Raw genomic sequence first — 21,695 nt, 5'->3', positions numbered from 1 at the left:
CACAACCCTCACAGATGCAGCTTCCAGAGACTCCTGACCCACTGTGAGGGTCAGGAGAATCACTCAACCAGAGACCCAAAACCTCATTGTCAGCTTGTCCAGAACATGTAAGACTCCTGTGGGTGTTCCTGGTATTGCAAAACCTTTTGTGCACAGTGAGAGGTTATGATGGCACCGTTGAGAGACTCACCTTTGACCCATGGCAGACCCTAGAGAAAACAAAAGCCTTAATCCTTTAATAACAAAATCCATTCCCTACTGTTATAGAGGGGCGTCTCTATTGAATCCTCAGACCACTGAGACGGGGTAGCGCGGGTATCACTTCTGTTCTTGCCTTGCTGCCATCACACCCTGAGGAGCTGGCTAAGTCACCACCTCACTTTCTAAGCTCACTTGTGTCCTGGCCAGACCTGCACAAGGCAGGGGAGTATATTAAATCGGCACTGAGCAGTAACTACCACCCAGTAGCCACCATGCAGAAGACTCTCACGCTGCATCATACGGGCAATATTCAAGTGTCAGCCTCACCAGCACCCAAGTGCAGAAGTACGAAGGGGAGGGTTTCCATAGGCTGGGTCGCTCTCTCAACTGCAGGTTGTTTGCCATGTTTGTTGAACGTGGCCTCTATTGTAGCTCGGCAGGCACTTTGCCATTTCCCCATCATGGCCCTCATCTTTGTCTGACGTGTAAAGTCTCTTTAAGAACAAATACTGGAAGCTCAACAGATTGTTTTGCCAAGCAAACATTTAAATAATGATGGAAATAAGAATTATAAACAATTCTGTTTATTCATTGAAGACAAAGATACTGCCCTAAGCCAGCTGGTATCCTAAGGCGCTGACCGAGGGCTAAAAGGACAAGTAGTATTTAAGTAGCCTTTAAATCAGCTGAGACAATCATTCCCAGCTCAATAACCATATCAACTATTCACTTTTTTTCCAGGGGAATCTCAATTTCCCCAGCAAGTCCTGTTACTGGCAAGCTTGCCACTGGGCTACTTTTCTGAGGTCAGGCATCAGGGTGTCTCTGCTACTAAGAGCCAGGTCTTGCAGGCACGGCAGCACCGGGAGCTCCAGCACAGCTGCCGAAACATGGGAGGCACGGTCAGTGCCCACAGCCAGCGGCTCAGGGCTGCTCCTAGAAACCTGGCTTTCTGCATCACCTGCAAACGTTGCCACTGCCGGCCTCTCCACATGCTGTCCGAGACAGTGGCAGTAGGCAACTGGCTCCTGTTTACTCGGAAGAAAGGACGTGCCATTTCTCCCCAGGGAGCCGGCACTGACCTTTGAGAACAGACATGTTGACAGAGCCACATTCAGATTTCCTCTGAATTTTCCCAGGGTTGTTTCAGTTTCAGCCCTACTCTTAAGGAAGCTGTTTTCAAATCAAACCCTACATCCCAACTGCTGGAGTAACTCCATCCCCACAGCCCTGTGACTATCAGAGATGGTCCTGATGCCAGGCCCTGGGAGTGAACCTCACAGGTCAGATACGGAGCCAGATCTTTGGTCTGGAGGACAATTTCACAGCAGCTCTCAATGTCTACAGCAGGGCCAGGATACAAAGGCCCAGCATCCGACACCAAGGGAACAGGAGCAGATAAAACATGATCCTTGCAAGCCAGACCACCCTGGCCAAGGCCAGTACAGCCCAGAGCAAAGCGAAGCGCATGCTTCGACCGAAGAGCCCAGATCCCCCGCTGTGAATGCAGCCCAGCAGGAGCACCAACACCAGTAGGTAAAATCTTCTCTTTCTCCCCCTTTGTCTTGTTTCACTGTGCACTCGCACCACAGCTCAGTACAACCCTCTGCCACGCCGCTCCTCCCCACCTCCTCCTATTCAACCCCACCTTCTCCTCCAGCTTTCCTGCCTGTTCCCATATGCACCCTCAGATGCACACACATAGCCCACGGAAACACTCCCTGAGCTCGTCAGAGGCTGGGAATCTTTTTAACTCAAACCTCCCACGCTGCGAGAGGGGCAAGCTGCATCACGCGCAGAACCACACCAACAGCTCTCCTTCCCTTCCCACACTGCCAGGAGCTACGTGTGCGGTGGCATCTACAGAAGAGAGCATCACACATTGCCAAGCAACCCTGCTGCAGTGGACGGCAAAGACGACCAAGTGGTGACACTACTCATCCTGCTACAAAGGCCCAGTGGGTTGAGGGTTAGGAGGTAGCACTTGCAGACGCGGGAACATGCCTGCCCCATTGCATTCTTACCTATACTCTCCACCATGGATCAATTTAGTGCATGCTTGAGCTTGTCCATTCACCGCTCCTGCAGAGCTAAATGTTACAACATGAAACATCATAGGTCCTACAAAAACAGTCAATACTGAGTTAGGCTGCACTGGACCACCAGATTTAGGGACTGTGGGTCTCCACGTGGGCAATTAACCCAAATTAAGTAATAGTGAATATATACAATTCCATCAGAATCCCACCAGACACCTACCCTGCGAGCACCCTGCATCAATTCCCTCTTTGCTGTGCCCCACAAAGCCTACACCTCGAAGCTACCAGGTCCTGTTTTGAATCACAGTGACACAGTGAAGTGGAGGGTGCTCAGGCATGTGTGGCAGAGTTAAACACCAAACTGGAAAAGAGAGTGGGTGTTACAATATTCGATACAGCTTGGGGTAACAGAGAAAGGGATGTTTGTACAGAAGAGCACATAACGGAAGAATGACCAATAGCAGCAGCATTCGAGTGAACTCCAGTCCAAGTAACAAAAGCAGAGATACGGATTGCAATTACTGTTTTTTTATAGTACCATTTTTGTTTAATGTGCTCTTCAACGCTCAGTTACTCCATTATAGCACTATAAACAATCAGGATGACCCCAGCAATAACAAATGAAGCTCTTGATGTTTTATCATCAGCCTGGAAACAACTTACATCTCTTTCTGCTCCCTAATAAAATTCTTGATATTCTTTATTTTTTTAATGTTCTAATTGGCTGCTAGTGAGTTCCTCTTTCTGCACCACTTTGAAGAAAATCTGCTTAGATCAGCAGACCGCATCAGGCAGATAAATTTTTGCTAACTAGTACACAAAGCCAATGCTTGAACAGAGCCTTGTTTATTTGCCTTTTCAAAATTGTGACATTTCAGACGTCTCCTTGCAGCCAAAATGTCTGTGTGGGTCATTGTGCAGATCTGCCTACCTAACATTCCTGCCATGGCTTCAGCAAGGACATCGTTTGCCTCTCGTGCAGCCAGAAACATAACGTGGGATTACGGCATGCTGCTAAAGCCAGCTGCTGCGTTTTGCCTGGGAGAAAGCTGCATTTTGCTATTGTGAGAAAGAATCTTCTGCACATGGAGACCTAGCCAATGTCATGGGAGCAACAGAGAGGCTGGTATTCGAGCACAGGGTTAGGTCTGTCTGTCGAGGCTCCAGTCATAGATTTCATAGAATTTCTAGGTTAGAAAAGACCTTAGAGATCATCCAGTCCAGCCGTCCCTAATCTCCCATTAAACCATATCCCTAAGTAGTTCATCCACCCTTTTCTTAAACACATCCAGGGATGGAGACTCAACCACCTCCCTGGGCAGCCTATTCCAGTGGCTGACAACCCTTTCAGAGAAGAAATTCTTTCTAACATCCAATCTGAATCTCCCCTGACTAAGCTTACGACTCCAGGCACCGTGTGAGACAGGCACGAAACCAGATCAGAACATTTAGAGTGACCGGATAAAATGCAGAAGATGAGCCACTGGTGATTCAAGCTAAGACACCAGGCACTGAAGCATGGTCACATTTTCCCTGCTCGCTTTGCTGGAGAGAGGGTTTCTCAGCAGCAAGGGGCAGCACCCAACTGGGGTCATAACATCTATAAAAAGCCAAAGGTGGTACTAAGCAACTGGCAGGGAGAGGTGGGGAGTGGGGTAAGAGCCACCCTGCCTACTTGCCAGCTGAAAACACTGTTGTTGCTTCCCAGCCCAGTGTGGCCACTGGGAGGGTGACCTGGCTGCATCCCCACACTTCTACACCTTATGCTTTGGGTAATTATTTATGCACAGACTCAGCTGCAAATCCCCATTCTTATAATAGCCTCCAAAAGCACTTTCCAGCAAGAAAATGAAAAACATGAGCCTTACATCTGTAGATACTTTTTACTGCACAGTGGAAATGCCAGAAGTTATCCCTGCTATCCCAGTAAAACAGTGTCCTTTCTCAGCATCTTTGGGGGACAACAGGAGCATTGCCAATCTCAACTACCATCTCAGGAGAGATTCTACTACCACCACTAGCAAATCCATCAGACTGAATTCAAGGAACATGCCCGAATTAGCCACTGGCCTGTCATGAGGGCCAGCACTAGCTACATGCCGTGTTCACATCACCGTGTCTCCCAGTGATGGGCACCTCAACGCTCCTCCATTCTGCATCGCAGGCAAGAGCCAAGCACCCAGGTGCAGAGTGCATCAGAAAGCAGCACTTAAAAAATATTACATTATGAGGTGGCTTTGACCCCATGGGGTGCTCAGGTGCACATGTCTCCCCAGGGTGAAAGACAACAGATAATTGGACTTGACAAGCAATTTATCGTAATGCTTTCATCTATGCAGAGTTAATTCAATACTTTCAATCCTATTTACTGAAACGTTGGCACCCACATGTATTCTGCTGCCGTCATTTGACCCACCTAAGATGCGACTTGGTTGCACAATTAAATGATGCAGCAACGCCCTGATTTAATTTAAGCCTGTATTTATAGATCTCTAGCCCTCGCTGCAGCAGCGCAGGGCTGACACTTGGCTTGTTGCATTGGGTTCTGTTTGCTGTACTTCTCACACCTTCATGGGGCAAACTCCAGCTTCCAAATCCCATGGTACGTCCAGTCTCACTGTCCTATTATTCATCTTGAAAACAGCCTGACTCCCCAGTCAAGCATATGCACTGCTGAAACAGCACGATCGAACACTTCTGGAGTTTGAATCCTTAGACAGAGCAGCCACTTCCTGCCCGCTGTGCCTAAGACAATTTGCGAGGAAGCGTTTCAAAAAACCCAGTTTCTAGTAATGCAAGGGCTCTCAAAACTGCTGAGCCGCTTCCCACAGACACAGGCATTTGAGGAAAGGTGGGCTCCGTTTTAAAGAAACATGAAATTGCAGTAGTGAAATTAATTATCTGTATTCCTCCCTCCTCGCTCCTGGGCAGCCCCCTGGGTTTCCCCATAGGCCCTATCCAGTGACACTATCAATGCCAGGCATTGCAGCCCTGATTAAGTCATTACAAGTCAGCCCTTGTTCCTTCACTTCCAGTCAAGAGCGAACAAGACGTGAAGGCTTAGGAAGCCCTGATGTACGGCTCTGTCATGGACACGGTGGGACGAGCAGAGCTGGCAGAGTCCTGCAGACTCCAGCTGTTTTGGTGCTCGTGAATCAGCTGCGTGTTACTCAGTGAGCATTTGCTTGATTTTCTGCTGGAAGGGCCACATGGGCATAAGCAGGGACATTACCAAAGTAGATTGATCATGCTAAGGCCACACTATCATGTGTGGTATTAGGTCACAAAACACAGGTCCGATCAGAGCTAGGTCAGAAGTTCAAGCTTCCACCAAAAATGTGGAAGTCACAGGTCATCTCCTTATCTGAAGCAAAGTGAGGAGGATCTAAGGAGACTACCTTGATCCTCAACAAGCACCCCCAATACCTACCATATGGTCCACGACCAAGAGTCAGGTTCAGTCTCTTGAGTTTGAGGAATGTGGGCTGGCACTCCTATGTTGTTTCCCAAACTTTCATTATGAAAGGTGCTGCTCTGGGCTTTCAGCTGGAAATATCACTCCTTCATTCAGGGAATCTTAGCATGACTGAGAATCCCTCTCTGCCAGGCAAGATGCAGCCCAGCCAAGAGCCCCACTACAGGCCAGTTACGGTTGAAACAGGACACAGAGGGAATCCTCCACTGCTATACCCTGAAACAGCTGCTCTACACCATCAGGAGGATTTTCCTATAAACAGTATGAAAATCTCCCTGTTCCAGCTGCCTGAAGCTAGAGAGACACTAAAAGCAGGTCCACCAGATACAGGGAGCCATTAACCAAGCATTAAGCCTGAGCAATTGCAAGCAGCTGGAAAAGGGGCTGCAGAGCTTCTACATGAAGCTTTCCACTTCTGCTTATCCATGTGCTGTGGTAAAGCAGTATTCGCTGTTGAGCAGGAATCACTGCACATCAAGAGCTTCCCAAAATGCAAGGCTTTCCCAAAGTGCCCTAACCTTTCATTTGCTTTTCCAGCTTCCTTTGCTGGCTTCATTGGAATTGTGAACACAAGCTGCAATTCAAGACCCAGTGCCCATTTCCCTCACGTAGGGGATGCTGTGGCAGCATCAAGAGCCCAGAAACAAATAATAGCAAAAAAAGAATCACCTCTAAGAGTCTAAAAGCACCTCATGGCAAGCCTAAGCATACAGGGCCTTGTCCCCGTCTTACAGCCAGGAAACCGAGGCACAGACTGCCACAGTGACATGCTTACGCAGACACAAGACAACCATGGAAATTCCAGGCGAAGACCTCAGTTTCAGTAACTGTGCGCCTCATGCTGCGAGAGCTAAAGAGGCTGTTGCAGAGGACTGTCACAGTGGTGGCCCTGATAGAGATCCCTGGGAGGGAAAAGAGTTAAAGAAGGGAATTTTGTTACTTTCTTGTCGTATTTTCTCGTGGGGGGAGAAGCGTCATGTAAGCGGGAGTTTTCCACTGGCGCTAGGCCCCCTTGCACTTATCAATGGGACCTTTCAGGACTCACTCCCCGATTGAGACATCATTTCCTGTCCAACACACTAACCTCATTGATAACTCCACACTTGATGGGAACTTTTCAAACCTACCAGGAAAGGCCAGGAGACTCAGAAGAACATATGCATGAAAACACAACTGGGGCGAAAAGAAAAAGGAGAGAGAAAAAAAACAGTTTTGGCCACAATCCATACGCTGACAACAAATGTTTGTGAATACAGAACTGTGCATCTTCAGCAGGTACATCAGACACAAAGAAGCCGCTGACATGTTCTTCATAGCAATAGGACTGGCAGACCTGGTGCTTCGGACTGGTAAGAGATGTTTTCCAGCCACACAGCAAACACAGAAATCCGGACTGGCTACAGAAATGGTCCATTTTTCCACTAGAAAAGCCAGGAGGCTATAACTAGTATAGCTTGCAAAACAGGCTAGAGACTTCAGATGTCCAAGCACCAGAAGTGACACATAAAGGGGGGGCAATGATGAAACTAGGACTCTTCAAGGTATCTCAGACCAGGTATGCAAGGGAGGAACCTTTTTTCCCTGACTTATCATGGCGAACCAGCTCAATATTTCCCGGGACACAGCCCAGACAGCTGTGTACATCCTTAACGCTGGATGTGAGGATTCACTTGATATTCTAACCACAGCCCAGCTCCAACCACAAGCTCTAGTCCCAAAAATCGACATTTCCCCCAAAGTTCAAGAACCTGTCAAACCACAGCTTTTGTTTTCATCCTAGGCAACCATAGTTCTGCTGCCTACAAAAGTATACTGATACAAAGGTATCAATGGATCTGGATTGTTACTAAATAGGACACCAGCCAGAAAGCTCTCCGGGCAGGTACCATGGAGCAGTAGCTACCAGAAACGAAGTAGCAGATGCCCCCATTGAAACTTTGTAATTTGGACTTTTCCCATTTCCTGGCTTCAGACTTCAGTCAGCAGCTATCCAGCAAGAAAGCTTTCGATAAAATCCAAATACATAGGCACAGAACATGGCAAAGGAGTTGTACAAACCAGCAGGAGCCAGGACACTGGTTGGCTGTGTAAATGGTTAGGAGGAGGGCCTGAAAAGTTTCCACCACCATCTCCATTACTGAACTGCTGTGGGAGTGTGCAAAAGCTCTGCTGTTTTCAGCGATTTGGGTAAGTAGTTTCTGGGGGCCCAAAACGTAGCTCTCTTTCTGTTGTAAGTGCATCTGAAGTATTTAAAATTAGATCCCCTCGTCAATAGGAACCATTCATGAAAATGTCAGCTCTAAATGTCTTTACAGTGCAAGTTACTCTCTGTGAGCATACCACCCACTTATCTTATACCCTACAAGGACAGGGTCTGAAAAGCTTCAAGATCATGACATGTAACAGACCAAACAAGCACAAAGCCTTATTTAAAGGCACTATTAACTCAGCTGGGAACACGACCAGAAGTGTGAGCAGAAATAATATTTTATGTTAGACAAGATAGACTTACCTGAAGGTCAAAGAACTTGCTGTATCTTCGGTAGATGATCTGGGAAGTCAGATCAGACCATGTTACGTTGATGATATAGACCTGTTAAGGGAAAAGAAAACACAAGTCAGTGTGAGACATGAAGCAAAGGATACATCCAAAGACTAAACACTCAATGTAGGTTAATTCCACATCTTGCTGGCTGTTTCTGCACACAATGAAGAACTAGCCCTGGGTACAGGACTAGCCTAAACTGAAACCACTGCCCTGCTGCAGCCTGTACCAGAAGTCTCAGGGGAGCATCCAGTGTTCTCCCACCCATTCCCATCACCAGCTCCCACTGATTTTGCTCTCTCTGGGATGAAAGCTTTAATCGATCAATGGCACATTTTTTAGCCCCTAGTAGCACACCCTGACCTCTACCTCTGCCTACTTGAGGGCCCCAGGGCCTGTTGCAGGCAGAGCTGGGAGAGCTGTTCCACTCCTGAAGTGGGAGTGGGCTCCCATCATGGGCTGCTGATCACCAATTCTATGCTCCAGGTCTTCCTTGTATATGGTGATGTGACCGTGGCCCTTCCCAGACAACAAGTGACTCTAATTCAACAAGGATATTCAAAGGGAACTCAGCTCCAAGAGGGCTGTGGGATTACAGCTGTGTAACACAGCTGCTTGTGCGCATCCATACACGCACAACCGCAGCTCAATCCTACAGCAAGCAGCCCTTGCTGAGACACGTGATACCACTTGGCACCTCTGGCACCATCAGACTGATTCAAAGGTGATGTAAAGCAAGTCAGTAAGGGTGACACTGTTTTCTCACAGCAGTGGAAAGAGCTACACAAGCCCAGGATTTCCTTTGTCCAGCCCTAGTCCATCCCCAAAACAATCATCTTCCAGAAAATGTTTTGCCAAAATCTATGATAAAAAATGATTTGCATGCACACATATATGTACATATACAACACAAACGTTTCCTTTTGACCCTAGTACCTCCAAAACATTAAAAAAAAAAAAAAAAGCCAGATTCTGCACTCATACACTGGCCCTGCTGCCTTGATGACAGATACACAACAAGACTTCAGCAAACACAGGATGAAGCCATCAAGGGTGACCACTGAGGGTGACTATGCAAAGCCAATGTAATGGAAATCACAACTAGACCCGGGTCTTTAAAGCAGTTTCCAGGTTTCACATATGGAGTGAGATAAGGATCTGGTAGAGGAAACAGGAAAGCATCCCTCCTCCCTCAGGCCCAGCGCTGCAGCAGGAGCTCTCCCTTTTGCCATGGACACAGACATGAAGCTCTCTGTCTCCAGCAATAGGAGATGGATAAACATCATCATCTTCTCCATCTCCCCCAGGACATTCATCCACCTTCCAAGGTGCTGATACAGGGTAATGGCTTCTGTGCAACTGCTTTTCTGTGCAACTGCTTTTCTGTGCAAGGTATTGTATGAAAACCCCTGGAGGGATGTTGAAGAACAGGCTTAACAATGCCTTTCCAAGGAGCGGTGAGGGATTTTTCCTTCTTCTTTCCCAGTAGGAGAAAGGTGTCATCTGATGTCCTCCACCATGGAGGTCCTGCAAGCCCCACTTTCCTCTCTGTTTGTTATGACCACATTCAGTCCCCAAGGCAGTTTGCTCCCCATTTCCTGCAGCCCAGCTTCATGGTATTTGAGAACTGGACATGCTGAGCACAGACTGTTAAGGAGATCTGAGGCCTTTCACAGAACACTGGGAGTAAGGGCTAAGAGCCTGAATTTGACTCGTTTATCCTATTAAACCTATCTGTTGCTCCCACCAGAGCAGAGATCATCGAGGCTGGAAAGGAAAGATTGTCCAGGGGTAAGAGCACGACTCTCAGCAAACTCAGGTTATTCCTCTGCTGCATCTCTCATCTCTCCTGGAAAACCAACCCACACAGCCTCCCTCCCACAGTACCCATACGCACAAGGGTGACACCAGCATTGCCCTGCTTTAGGAAGGGCAGATAAGACTGCATAACATGAAGATTTCAGGTGCCCTTTAAAGATCTTACCCACGCAGGCAAGCCAGAGGAGTCAGAGCCTGGGAAGGAAGCTGCTGTTGCCAATTTTCAGGCCAGCCACGCTACACTGAAGAATAATTTTCCATGTGTTTGGGGGGTAGGGGGGGAAGTTTGTAGCTTCACTCTGAGCTAATTCACAACACAAATATTTCTACTCGTTCTCTATCCAACAGCTACTTTCAGATGGAAAACCCATTCGATTAAAAACAGATCATGACAGATGGGAGCTGACTGGGATCCAAAAGCAACTCCAGATACTGTAATTCTGGCCCCGGGTTCTCACAAAGGGGGAGAGACAAGGATAGGAGAAACATATTGCACATGCAAATAAAGATTATATTTTTTCTTTAATTATGCATCTTTTCTCCAGAAGCTAGAAACAAAACACATACACCACAGACATCCAGGCTTTTTGAATTTCAGAACACTTCAGGCCTCCACACAGTACTTTTCAGAACCCACAAAAACCATGCGTCTCCAAAATTTTTAAGAGCCTGCAAGTCTGCTTGATCGAGATTGAGTCTGGAAAGGAGTTAATCCTGCTTTAAGAGTCCCACATTGTTCAGTGGTGCAGTAAGCAGCACAACACCTCCATCACATGAGATGGGGCTGAGCTGGGTGTGAAGGGATATTCTGGGCAAGAGGCTGGATGCAGTAGTACAGGGAGCGGGTGTAGGAGCAGGACCTCGCTGCACAGTGTGGATACGGTCCCAGCTCTGAAATCCAGGCTCTGTGGGAATGAAGCTGCCACTTACTTCAGTCAAGCCAGGATTTTGCTGCACATTTAAAACAGCAATTAAATCTTTCTGAGCCCTAGGTCTCTACAGCTCAGCAAGCAATGAATCGGGCAGCATGCAGATGCACTGACTTCTATTTCATGGGAAGATCATAGCAGGAGCAAGAAAAGCTTTTAATCATAACCTGGAGCTCTGTGAAGGAAGAAACGAAAGGGCTTAAAATCTGCGTGGTGGGACGCAGGTGCAAAAATCTGAAATGGCTATTGATTTTCTTTGCTTGTTTGCGTAAATCAAATTGCTTCTTGGAAGTCGCCATTTAATATAATGGGGAATAACTGTTTGCTTGAACTCAGAAACGATCTGTAAAATGCCAGATTTTAAAAGCGAGGTCTAGAGGTTTCAAAAGCCTTAGATACCACATTTCTCTCCTTCAGAGATCAGAGTTTGGTGATTATTCGCTTCTGCTGCCTTAGCTGGACCCATAACCTTTTCATGAGCATCAAACATTACATCAGCTTACCTCGTCATTTTTTTTTGCTCAGATCTTAAAACGAGTCGCTGTGAAAGCGATCAACGATATCCCTGGGGAGAATAAGAAAAGCAGTCCCGGGGGAGCCTGAGGTCATGCAAACGCAATGGGACAAGGAGACCGCAGGAAATATCAGATAAATAGAGAGCCGTCCCACGCTCGAGCGCCTGGCAGGCCAAGCATCGCCCTTGCGAGCTGCTGCAGAGCCCAGGGAGGGCTTTCAGTGGCATCCGGCGGCTCCCCAAAACTGAGCCACATGAGCCATTGCTTCAGCACACAGCTGGTCCTGCCATGGGAGAGTGCTGAGCCCTCAGCACGCTGCTTCTTCATAAAAGAAGATAAAAATTGAAGCATCTTACATGTCTGGGAGCAAGCTCTTCCGTTTAAGTACAGTGTTTCCCCACAGTACATACATGCACAGAACTAAACTTGAATCGTGACTGTAAATTAGAAATTACTAAAATAATTAATTACTCAAGGCAAAAAGATCTGCTTCATTTATCTGCCATGTTTGTGACCTTAAAGAAGTCAAAACACAGCTGCTATTCAAATGCTTAACCTTAAAAATCCTTAATTAAAAAAGTACTTAATAATTAATAAGTAACAACTGAAGTACAAATTACAAACAGCTCACTGCGCAATCACTGGGTGCTCCAGCCCCTAAGAATGTTCAGTTTATAATTTCACAAATCCAGTCTTTTTTTAGTCTACCATGTATAAATCTTTCTTCAGAGAAACAAGAAGCAGGCCTGTACAAACTGGAGAGTATTAATCAGGAACTGAGCTTGATAAGCAGCTCTTAACATTCATGCTGCATGAAAGAAGTTGCAGAATGTCAGGGGGTTTTATCAGCTGCTAATTATTGTCTAGTTCTAGCTCTGGGAAACTTCCCATTTATCCACCACAGAGCAGAAAATGTATTGCAAACCGAAGTTATTGCTCTCCCTTTACTGCCTGCACAAAGTGATGCGGAGAGATGACTTCCTACTACAAAAAGCATTCACTCAAATGTCATTGGGCATGACTTTATCACTGAATGTCTTGTTTTCAATGGAAAATATCCAGTTCCAGCTGGCATGAACCCCAGAGGTAAAGAATTCAGGTTATTCTCATGTGACCGATTTTTCAATTGTCTTTTTAGAGGCTAATGTTTTGTTTTGTACAGCCAGATGAGCTGCTGTGGAAGATAAATGCCTGAAATGAACAGTGTGATGAGACCAAGATAAGAACATCCACAAATACATGAGCTATTGGCAAAGACAAGATTGAAGAGCAGAGACTAGAAATATCCCTGCACACATAAGAGAGGGGGATGTTAACCTTTAATAAGTAATTACAGTAAATACCAGCTATTAAGAAAGTTTTATGAATGCAAAAAATAATGCTATGGTGCAATTTGTATGCAGATACCATCACGATATCCTCTTTTATCCTGGAGAAAGTCAGCTCCTTCAAAGTCTTATTAAAGTATTATCAAAGCATTAAAGTGTTGGATGTTTGTCCTCCAGTGAATCATGACTGAGTTGGAAAAGACACTCCTTTTCCCCCATATTCAGATGCTATCACTGCCTGCGAGCTGGAAACTTTCTATGAGCACAGCTCAGCCTGTGAACACTCCCTGGTCCGCTTCCGCGCAAAGTCAGCCCAACTCCCACAAGGCTTGCAGCAATTTCAGCTGGTTCATTTAGGTGGTGGAGTTTACATTAAAACAGCTCAAACTGCAGCAGCCCTCCACAAAGTCAACATACATCTGTGCCCTAAATTACTGCAGTATGGGCACTGCACCAACTTACTGTTTGCATAATCCTTTGAATGTCAAAGATGTTCTGACTAGCACAAATCAGTGCTGGCCCAGACCCGGATTTGGAGTGGTAACAGCCTACAGACAGCACTTTCGGTACCCACAAGGCCAAAGCAGCAAAGCTGCTTGCCTTCCAGAAGCAACGTGGTTGATTTTAGTTACCTTTTGCCACCCCACAAGACACTGGCAGTGGTAGCCAGGGCTTCCCCAGGGTGAGGGCCCCCAGTGTCCTCAATTCCTGCCCTATACCAGAGTCAGCATGGCAGCAGAGAAAGTGAAATGCCCCAGGAGTGAGCACGGAGAATGTAAGCCCTCTTGCACACATCACCTTGCCTTCACTTGGCTTGGATCGCGTTTGACTCTGGATCCAGCAAGCACAGCATGGGCTCCTTGCCCAGTTCACCAGCATCCAAAAGGCCCTGAAAAGAACTGCGAGACCTGGGAAATTCCCACAGAGATGAAGTCAGACCCTCAGCCCTGAGCCCGTGGCTAGTCCACCACTGGTGCCACGCAATGATGTCACCTTTCAGCACAAAATTTGCGGTCCCTGAGGGACCACAACTCAGCCAGGACAGGGCCAAGGAAGAGCTATTTTCAACCTCAGACCGGAGCTGTTCTCGCCCCAGGAATTTGAAGACTGAGCTGAGAAACAGAGATGAGGCTCAGAAGAAACATTAAACCTAAGCAGCCCCAAACAGGATAGCTTCTTGCAGGGTGGTTCCCGCCGTGGCAGGGTGCCTTAGAGCAGTCTCAAGCACTGGGGCTGACGCAGGCTGCACACAGGTGCGGGGTGTCTGCTGTTTTCATGAAGCAGATGTGGTTTCATGGACATCCCTCTACCCAGCTCACATTTCCACTACCAACAGGGGAAACGTAACTGAGAAAAAGCCAAAGCGACCCACGAGTCTTGTGGACAAACATTGCACGTACCTAAGTTTTGGAAGCAAAGCAGAGTTACAGTATGCTGGGAGGGAACGAACTGGACAGCCTCAGCGTTCGCCAGTTCTCATCTGTGAGCAGGCACCACATAGACAATTTAAGCAGGACACAGCAATTCCAGTTCACACCACAATTTGCAAGCTAATTTACAGTCTAATTAAACATACGGGGCGGGGGTGGGGGCGGGGAGCGGTGTTGGAGAAGTGATACGACAGTTTTCCTTCCTTCACTGTTTTCTTTTGTGGACCCTGTTTCAGCTCTGAACAACAATGCAAGAGGATTAATGCCGCATTAATGTCGCTTCTCTTTTCAGCCATCATCTGTTCTGTGTACAAGAAAAACCTCATTTCTAGCTCTGAATCCAGACATATTCTGAGACTCAAGCTGGATTCTTTCTAGCTTAGAAAACCTCACCACTACTACATCCTGTATGGGCACAGACCTTCCTCCTGGTGGAGGATTTACCAGGATGAAATCCATTTCTCTTTGCCAAATACTGGTACTTAAACACAAATAAGAATAGAATCATCTGGTTGGAAGAGACCTTCAAGATCATCGAGTCCAACCATTCACCCTGCGCTGTCAGGGTCCCTAAACCATGTTGCTCAACACCAAATCCACATGGTTTTTAAACACCTCCAGGGATGGGGATTCCACCACCTCCCTGGGCAGCCTGTTCCAATACTTCACAAATATCAAACAACTGCCTCAAGCCAGCCAGCAGATGTCCCTGGCAACAGCAGAAGAGGAGCTCCTTTGAGTATGAAGGCACCTGGCTAGATGTTTTTGCTGGTTTCCTAGCTTCGGGGGTGTACAGACCAGACAAGAAACAGGGTTGTGTCTGAATGATGAATCCAGCTCATCATGTTGACGCAGGCAGAGTAAGACAATACTTAGCCTCCCATATTTTTCTCACACATGGATGACGTTTCAAAGCCCATGGCTCAAATTTCTATTTAGTCTCATGTTCACCCCTTAGGTTTTCAGCATTTGCCAACTTGAGTTTTTAAGCACTCACTTCAGGCCTTCCCAGCACCTTCCTGCTAAGAAGATCCTAAGAAGTCCCACACAATGAGAGCAATAAGATAAAAGGCAAAAAAACTCCCTGCTGTATTTCTTTGCATAGTAATTTCCATGGCCATGAGAGCATAAAAAGTTAAAAAGTGGAATAATAACCTGACCAGAGAGCTGCAGAACTGGAACAGCTGGGAGTCCTGTAGCTTGGTTACAAACTGCCTCCGAGTCTCTTGCAGGGCTTGTTTGATAACTTCATTTAACTTCATTCTTAGGGGTGTGTAAGCAGAATATGATGCCTAATTCTTGCAGACATGCAATATCTGTGTTGCATTAGCAGGGCTTTGTTTGTTTTCTAACTGATATCCTGGATCGCATCAAAGACCTGTCAAGGCCTTATCTTATCTCCAACGTATCCAATAACTGGACCTTATGGAAAGAGAATAAGAAACAGGAGTAGAAAAGACTGGTCACTTCCCTGCTACCACCTCCTAGCTTCAGGAAGCAGAATAGCAGCTTCCCTGCAAGGAAAGAGCAGACAGGAGAAGTGGACAACATCCACTCATTAGACTTGCATACGTGCATGAGGGAGGGAGAGTATCTGTGCAGAGTACAACGTGGACTTGTATTTCTATTTCCCATCTGTTTCTATCCACCTGCATTTACTTTCCATGTGTGATGGAACTATTTTTGAGGCAGAATAACCACAGGACTAAGTTTCTGTCATTTAAGAGTTGATAGACGATTAGAAAATACAACATCTAAGCCTCCAGAGCATTAGAATAGTAGAGTGACAAACGTAAAATGGAAACAAGAACATACAGGCTCTCTGTGAAACCTGGCTCCCTCGTGGCCTTCTCAAATACCCTACCTGGGTCTGAAAGAGGCTGTCTATGGCAAGCAAATGAAAATAATCCAGCTGCACTTGAAGGGAAAAACTTTTCAGCTCGTTGCCTCTTAAATCTGGATGCCACTTGAATTATAAACCATTTTAACTCTGTGCCTGTGTCTTTCTCCCCAGCAGGTGGTTGGTGTTTCACAAGGACCCCAAAATACGAGAATGTCCTAGTGGAAAAAGACAAACTCGGTTCGGAAAAAGAAAGAGAACTGGGAAAAGCAAAAACCAATAGACAAAGCTGACCCTTAAATTTCAAGTCCTTCAAGTTTGACTGAAAGATTCTGAACACAAAAACTGCATCAATTTCACTGAACTAGTTTTAGAAACTGATTTGTAGTTGAAGCTGTTCTGAAAATAAACATATCACCGCTGAAGAGTATGGCTCAACGTATAAGTCCTCAGTGCCAGTGCTGGATGCAGCAGTGAAGTGGAGGTCCCTCTAGCCAGTCACTTCTCATCTCTTGCAGTCATCGTGTCCATCACAGGGTAAAGGACAGAGACAAAGGGGAAAACAGCACTTCAAAAAAAAAAAAAACACTTTCAAAAATGAAGATAATTTCACTCCCCTGCCCTTAATATCTACATAGGAACAGATCTTCAAAATCGACTCAAAGCTGGCTTCATCTTGCTTCCACTGAAATTAATTTTAATAGTCAAGTATTGAGGTCAGCTATGAGCTCCTTTAAAAATCTCTTCATAGTTTATAACACATCTTTCTAGCTTCAGCTATAAAAGATCACTCTGCTGTCAGGTCATGGCTAGCATCATTTGGATGAGAGCAATGTTTGTAAATTAAATCCAGCCCCAGTCCAAATGGGTGCAACCTGCATCTGTTTTTTACTGCCATTATGGAGTCATCAGAATCAACGGAAAAAGTTTCATCCCCTTCACGGTGCTGGACTAAACTTCACATGAAAGTGGGATTGCTAAAATATTGGAAGGATGCTGCCAAATCAGAGAGACTTGAGAGAAGCAGCTGAACTGATTCTGGCACAAGAGGAATTTACTTGGGGGATGTTCAAAATAGGATGAGTAGAGCTCTGCTCATAAGGCAAAGGGATTTTTGTCATCGAGTGCCCTGGGGCCAGGGATATAGGAATAGCTTGGTCAAATGAGAACTAACAAGAACCTGCTTGCTACTGTGTTAAATGCATCAAGACTGACAAGATAGATATATAGAGAAAAAATATGATCCAGAAATCTGTTTACCAGTTAACACTGGATCTCGCGTATCTTTGCAGAGAGTTATTAATGTCTGTGGGAGATGTCTCCAAGTACATTTGCTTCTGCTCTGAGAACAAGGGCCCATCTACATTATAGCAGCAGGGCTGTGGCCACATGAAGACAGAGCACAACATGATATTGCTGACCCTGTTTCATGTACAGGCACAGAGCAGATTTTTGCACACTGTAGTTGCATAGCCTTATGCACACAAATGACAAAAGCTCCCTGTGCAGTCAGCCTTACAATTGCAAAGAGGCGTTGCTAAAACCCAACCTCCCTTTTGGCTTCTCATGTTCAGGATTCCTGCTCTGCACCAACACTTGCATGTAGTTTATATTAGCATGCAAATCTTCCGGCTTTGATTTGTAACCTTACAATATGACCCCCAGATGCAACGTTGGAAAAGCAAAGCAAGGGCCTGGGAAAGGGAGAAAAACTCCTCCAGGCCCTTCCAGAACAATGACAAAGCTCTAGGACATTCTTAGTCCAAATAATGGAAATTCTCCAGGGATTTTGCCATAGAATAGTGGGATAATTATTTTTTTCCTTCTCATTTTGAGTAGAGGGAAAGTTCATGTTCATGTAAAGAAGTTCATGTAAACCACAAGACCCTCAGATTCACAAAGTCAGACCTGAGGGGTACAGTACTTTGAGTGTGATCTACAATCCCTGACAAAAAAACAGCTCTGAAAAAGTCTTCCAATTGCTATAAAGTTTGTGCAACTACATTTTTCGTGCACAACTGAAGGATAAAACTTGAGATGAAATCAACTGGATCAACTAGCAAAGCATCACAGATCTGTCAGCATAACATGCTGACTGATGACTATTAGCATTTTAATTGCAAAATACAAGAAGATTGACTGAAAAACTGACCTATCCTCAGAACATAAACCCATTCAACAAACATGTAATGCATGCAGATCTGTGATTATATTGCATGATCATATATATGTAAAACTGAATGTACTTGTTCTCTACAGGACAATCCTGACAACATGAAACCAACTCTTGGAAAGAAGGGAACAAATTTCCACAATCCCAAAAAGATGCAATGCTGAAGTCACTGGGAAAAACGTCTTTCATTGCAGTGACCTTTGATTTCAGGCTTCGGAGAAATCCAAGTTTCTTGTGTGGAGAAGAGTGAAAGAAGAAAATGACTGTGTGCACTAGTCTTGCAAAGAAAATCCAAATTTCACTGTGAAATGCCAAAAAGGAGGCAAACATGGAGAGCCCTCCTTATTCCCCTCAGTGCTCCTGGTCAAAGCAGGAAAACTGATGCAAGAGTCCTGCATGGGACAGATACCCCCCTGTCAGGGCACAACACTGAATTAAACATGAAATTACCTTCTTCCTGTGGAACTTCAGGGTTTTCAGGAAGATACTCTGCCAAATCCTCGCACCCTCAATCACTGCCTCTTAGCTAAGTTGAACTATTGTCTCTGCCCTTTCCTTCCCTCCTACTCTTCTCACAATCATCCTTATTTCCCCTCCTTTTCCCACGCTTGTCTTCCTGCCTTCCCGCTTGCAGGAACACCCTCTCCCACCTCAGATGCGCAGGACTGTCACAGGCAGTGTAAACTCATCCCTCTCCAGCTCTGCAATTTGCAGCCTGGGTCACACAGGCAGAAACACATGCAGCCGTCTGCACCAGTTTCCAGATCGTGTTTGTCGGGCATGCTGGGCTGCAGGTTCTGCAGATGAGCAAGCTTTGCTCTGCCTTGCTGGGATACAGGAAAATGGAGGATATGCTTCTTCAGCCTGGAGCAATGCTGTCTTTTGGGCATTTCTGCTCAGAACATCACTCTCTCTTTTTATAGAATGTAAGGAAAAAAAAATATAAGGACCCTAAGGTAGGAAAAATATACTCAACTGCTGAGCACAGGGATAGCAGATGGACAGGACAGTCACACTGTTTAACTTTGTGTCCCCAGCTGAGGAGTCAGGAGATGAGTCTCCAGACTGTGCCGCAGCCAGAGGAGAAAGTCTCCAAGTTGTGTCCTGACCTGCACTGCCCACTGAACCAGGTCGCTTCTCCCCAGACTGTAGAGAAGGTGTAGAGGAGATGGACCCCTAAAAGGATGGAAAATTTGGAGATGCAGCTGTCATCAGTAGTTGTAACTATACTGCCAAAGGACACAATCACCAAACCAGCCCCAAGCCTGGCTCAGATACTGGCACAGGCCATCACCTTAGCTCCCTGCCTGGACTCTTTAGGTGCTGGGAAGAAGAACATCCCCAGGGATTTTCAATCACCCTGGTCTGGGCTTTGTCCCTCACACAGCCTACCCCCCGGCAAAATCCACATCTCCTCTGGAGACACACGCTGCCATTTGGTAATGTGCTTTCTGTCAGAGCTGTCAAGGGCGGCAGTGATGGCGACCACACTAATTCCTTCTCGTTTACCTATTGCAACCCAGCCACAAGCCGCACATACCCTGAGAATTACTCATTTTTGGAAGGAGAGTGTGCGGCTGCAACTCAGCATGTGTCACCTTAGGAATAAGCCTTTTAGGGCCATGCCTGTATTATATGTTCTATCGAAACCAGTAATAAAATATGAATCAGCAAAATGACTGTATGGGTTTACGTTTCTGTCAAATTCAGGGTTTACAGTACCTTGGAACAATAAACAAACCTCTTCCTTTCAATCCTCAAGTCTGAATATTCTCCCACTCTTAGCCACTTAAAGGGAATTATTAATGGGAATTATTAATGTTCCACAGAGAGAAACTCTATTAAATCTGTTTAAGTGACCACCCAAATCCCAGCAAAATCACTGTCTGTAACAGCAGGCTTTCAAGAACTAACACAGCTGCACTCAACATATACAGCATCTAGAGACAGCAGGAATTTGCTAGGCAGGATTTCGGAACAAAGTCCTAATTTCATGCATCCCAAAGTCAGGATCTCAAACTAGTCAAGGCTACTCATTTCAGATCTCTCTCTAGGTACACGGCTAGGGTAGACACCTGTTTCTGGAGGTGTCTCTTCCTCTGCCTGCAGGATGATCCTATGCCAGACAGACATCTAATGTCTACAAGGCTGAAGTTGAGGTAGATGTACAGTAAGGAAAGGTCTACATGGTGCAGAGATGCTCAAATTGATGCTGACCCATGTCTCCTCCATGATGCGGCACCACCAGTCCATGGTAGTCCACAAAGCAGCTTCACAGGTCAGCCCTGCATCTTTGCAGGGCACGTTAGCTTCAGCACTGCATCTTTTGCATGCGGCTGCTCTGCTCGATGGGACTTCTGAACACTATACCTCTCTGTCACAGCCACTAGGTCCAACTGCTAGTGACAAAGCTTCCAAGTGCCAGACTTTTAAAAAAATGAGGATTTGACTCCAAGCCTCATTCAGAGCCGTCAAAGTTTTTAACCTGGGTGCCCAGAGCAATTTTAAATTCTGATTTATGAAGCGCTAACACAGAAAGGAGCTGGAGGCACCACTGTAACTTACCACGAAGTAGATATGCAAAGATAATAATCCTGACAGAGGGCACCCCCGCACTGGCACAGCATGGATCAAAGTCAGCTCCTGCCTTTAGTGGCCTTGGACAGGCAGTAACTTGTGCTGGTGGAGCCTGGGAAAAGGACAGGCATTTTTTTTAAGAGATGCGTCCTCTTTGACTCGGCTGCCGGCTTCAGAGCTGCGCTGCCGACACGCAGCTGCTCTGCCAACGCACCCCCAGGCACAGGGATGTGATGGGGCTGACGGGTTGGTCACTCAGTTTGGCCGACAGGCATAGAAACGTTCTGCCACCCTGCAGATGTCCTGAGAGACAGACAAGCAAGCAACAACTTTTCAGCCACCCCAAGGCAGCAAAGATAATAATCCTGACAGAGGGCACCCCCGCACTGGCACAGCATGGATCAAAGTCAGCTCCTGCCTTTAGTGACCTGAAGTCATTTCTCCATCCCTGAAGTGAGCTGCAGGATGAATCCATCTCCTGCCAAGCCTTTCGTTAATGACAATCCGATTCAAAAATCCTTTCCCATAGTGTTCGCTCTTACTCAGTAAATTTGAAGCAGAAGACTGAGATAAGATGGATGTGCCCAACAACATCTTGACCCATTTCAGACTTCAGACTTTGCTTGCTGCTCCCAGGCACCAACCCTTACTGCCCCAAATGTTCCCAGCAGATAACAGGAGCAGTGCAGATACAATGAAGCAACATGCAGCTTCTATAGTACCTACCACATCCTTTGTATTTTGCTAGGACCAGGGATTTGCTTACAGGTAAGGATACAGCGAAGTCAGCTTGGATTAGAGAGATGCAAGGCCTGCCCCCAACAA

General features: G+C 46.2%; 1 protein-coding gene across 3 annotated transcripts in view; it reads right to left on the bottom strand.

Annotated features, from left to right (window-relative positions):
* Positions 1–21,695, bottom strand: part of SH3PXD2A (SH3 and PX domains 2A) — a 261,074-nt gene that overhangs the window by 207,044 nt on the left and 32,335 nt on the right. For all 3 annotated transcript variants that reach the window (XM_086616386.1, XM_086616387.1, XM_086616389.1), the window contains exon 2: positions 8,228–8,308. In XM_086616386.1, the coding sequence (XP_086472512.1) occupies positions 8,228–8,308 (81 nt within the window). The remainder of the gene's footprint in view (positions 1–8,227; positions 8,309–21,695) is intronic.

Source organism: Tauraco erythrolophus, chromosome 9 (assembly GCF_009769465.1).
Source record: "Tauraco erythrolophus isolate bTauEry1 chromosome 9, bTauEry1.pri, whole genome shotgun sequence".
Classification (NCBI taxonomy): domain Eukaryota; kingdom Metazoa; phylum Chordata; class Aves; order Musophagiformes; family Musophagidae; genus Tauraco; species Tauraco erythrolophus.
Note: the sequence above shows the minus strand (reverse complement) of the source record. Positions and strands in the feature narration are given on the sequence as shown.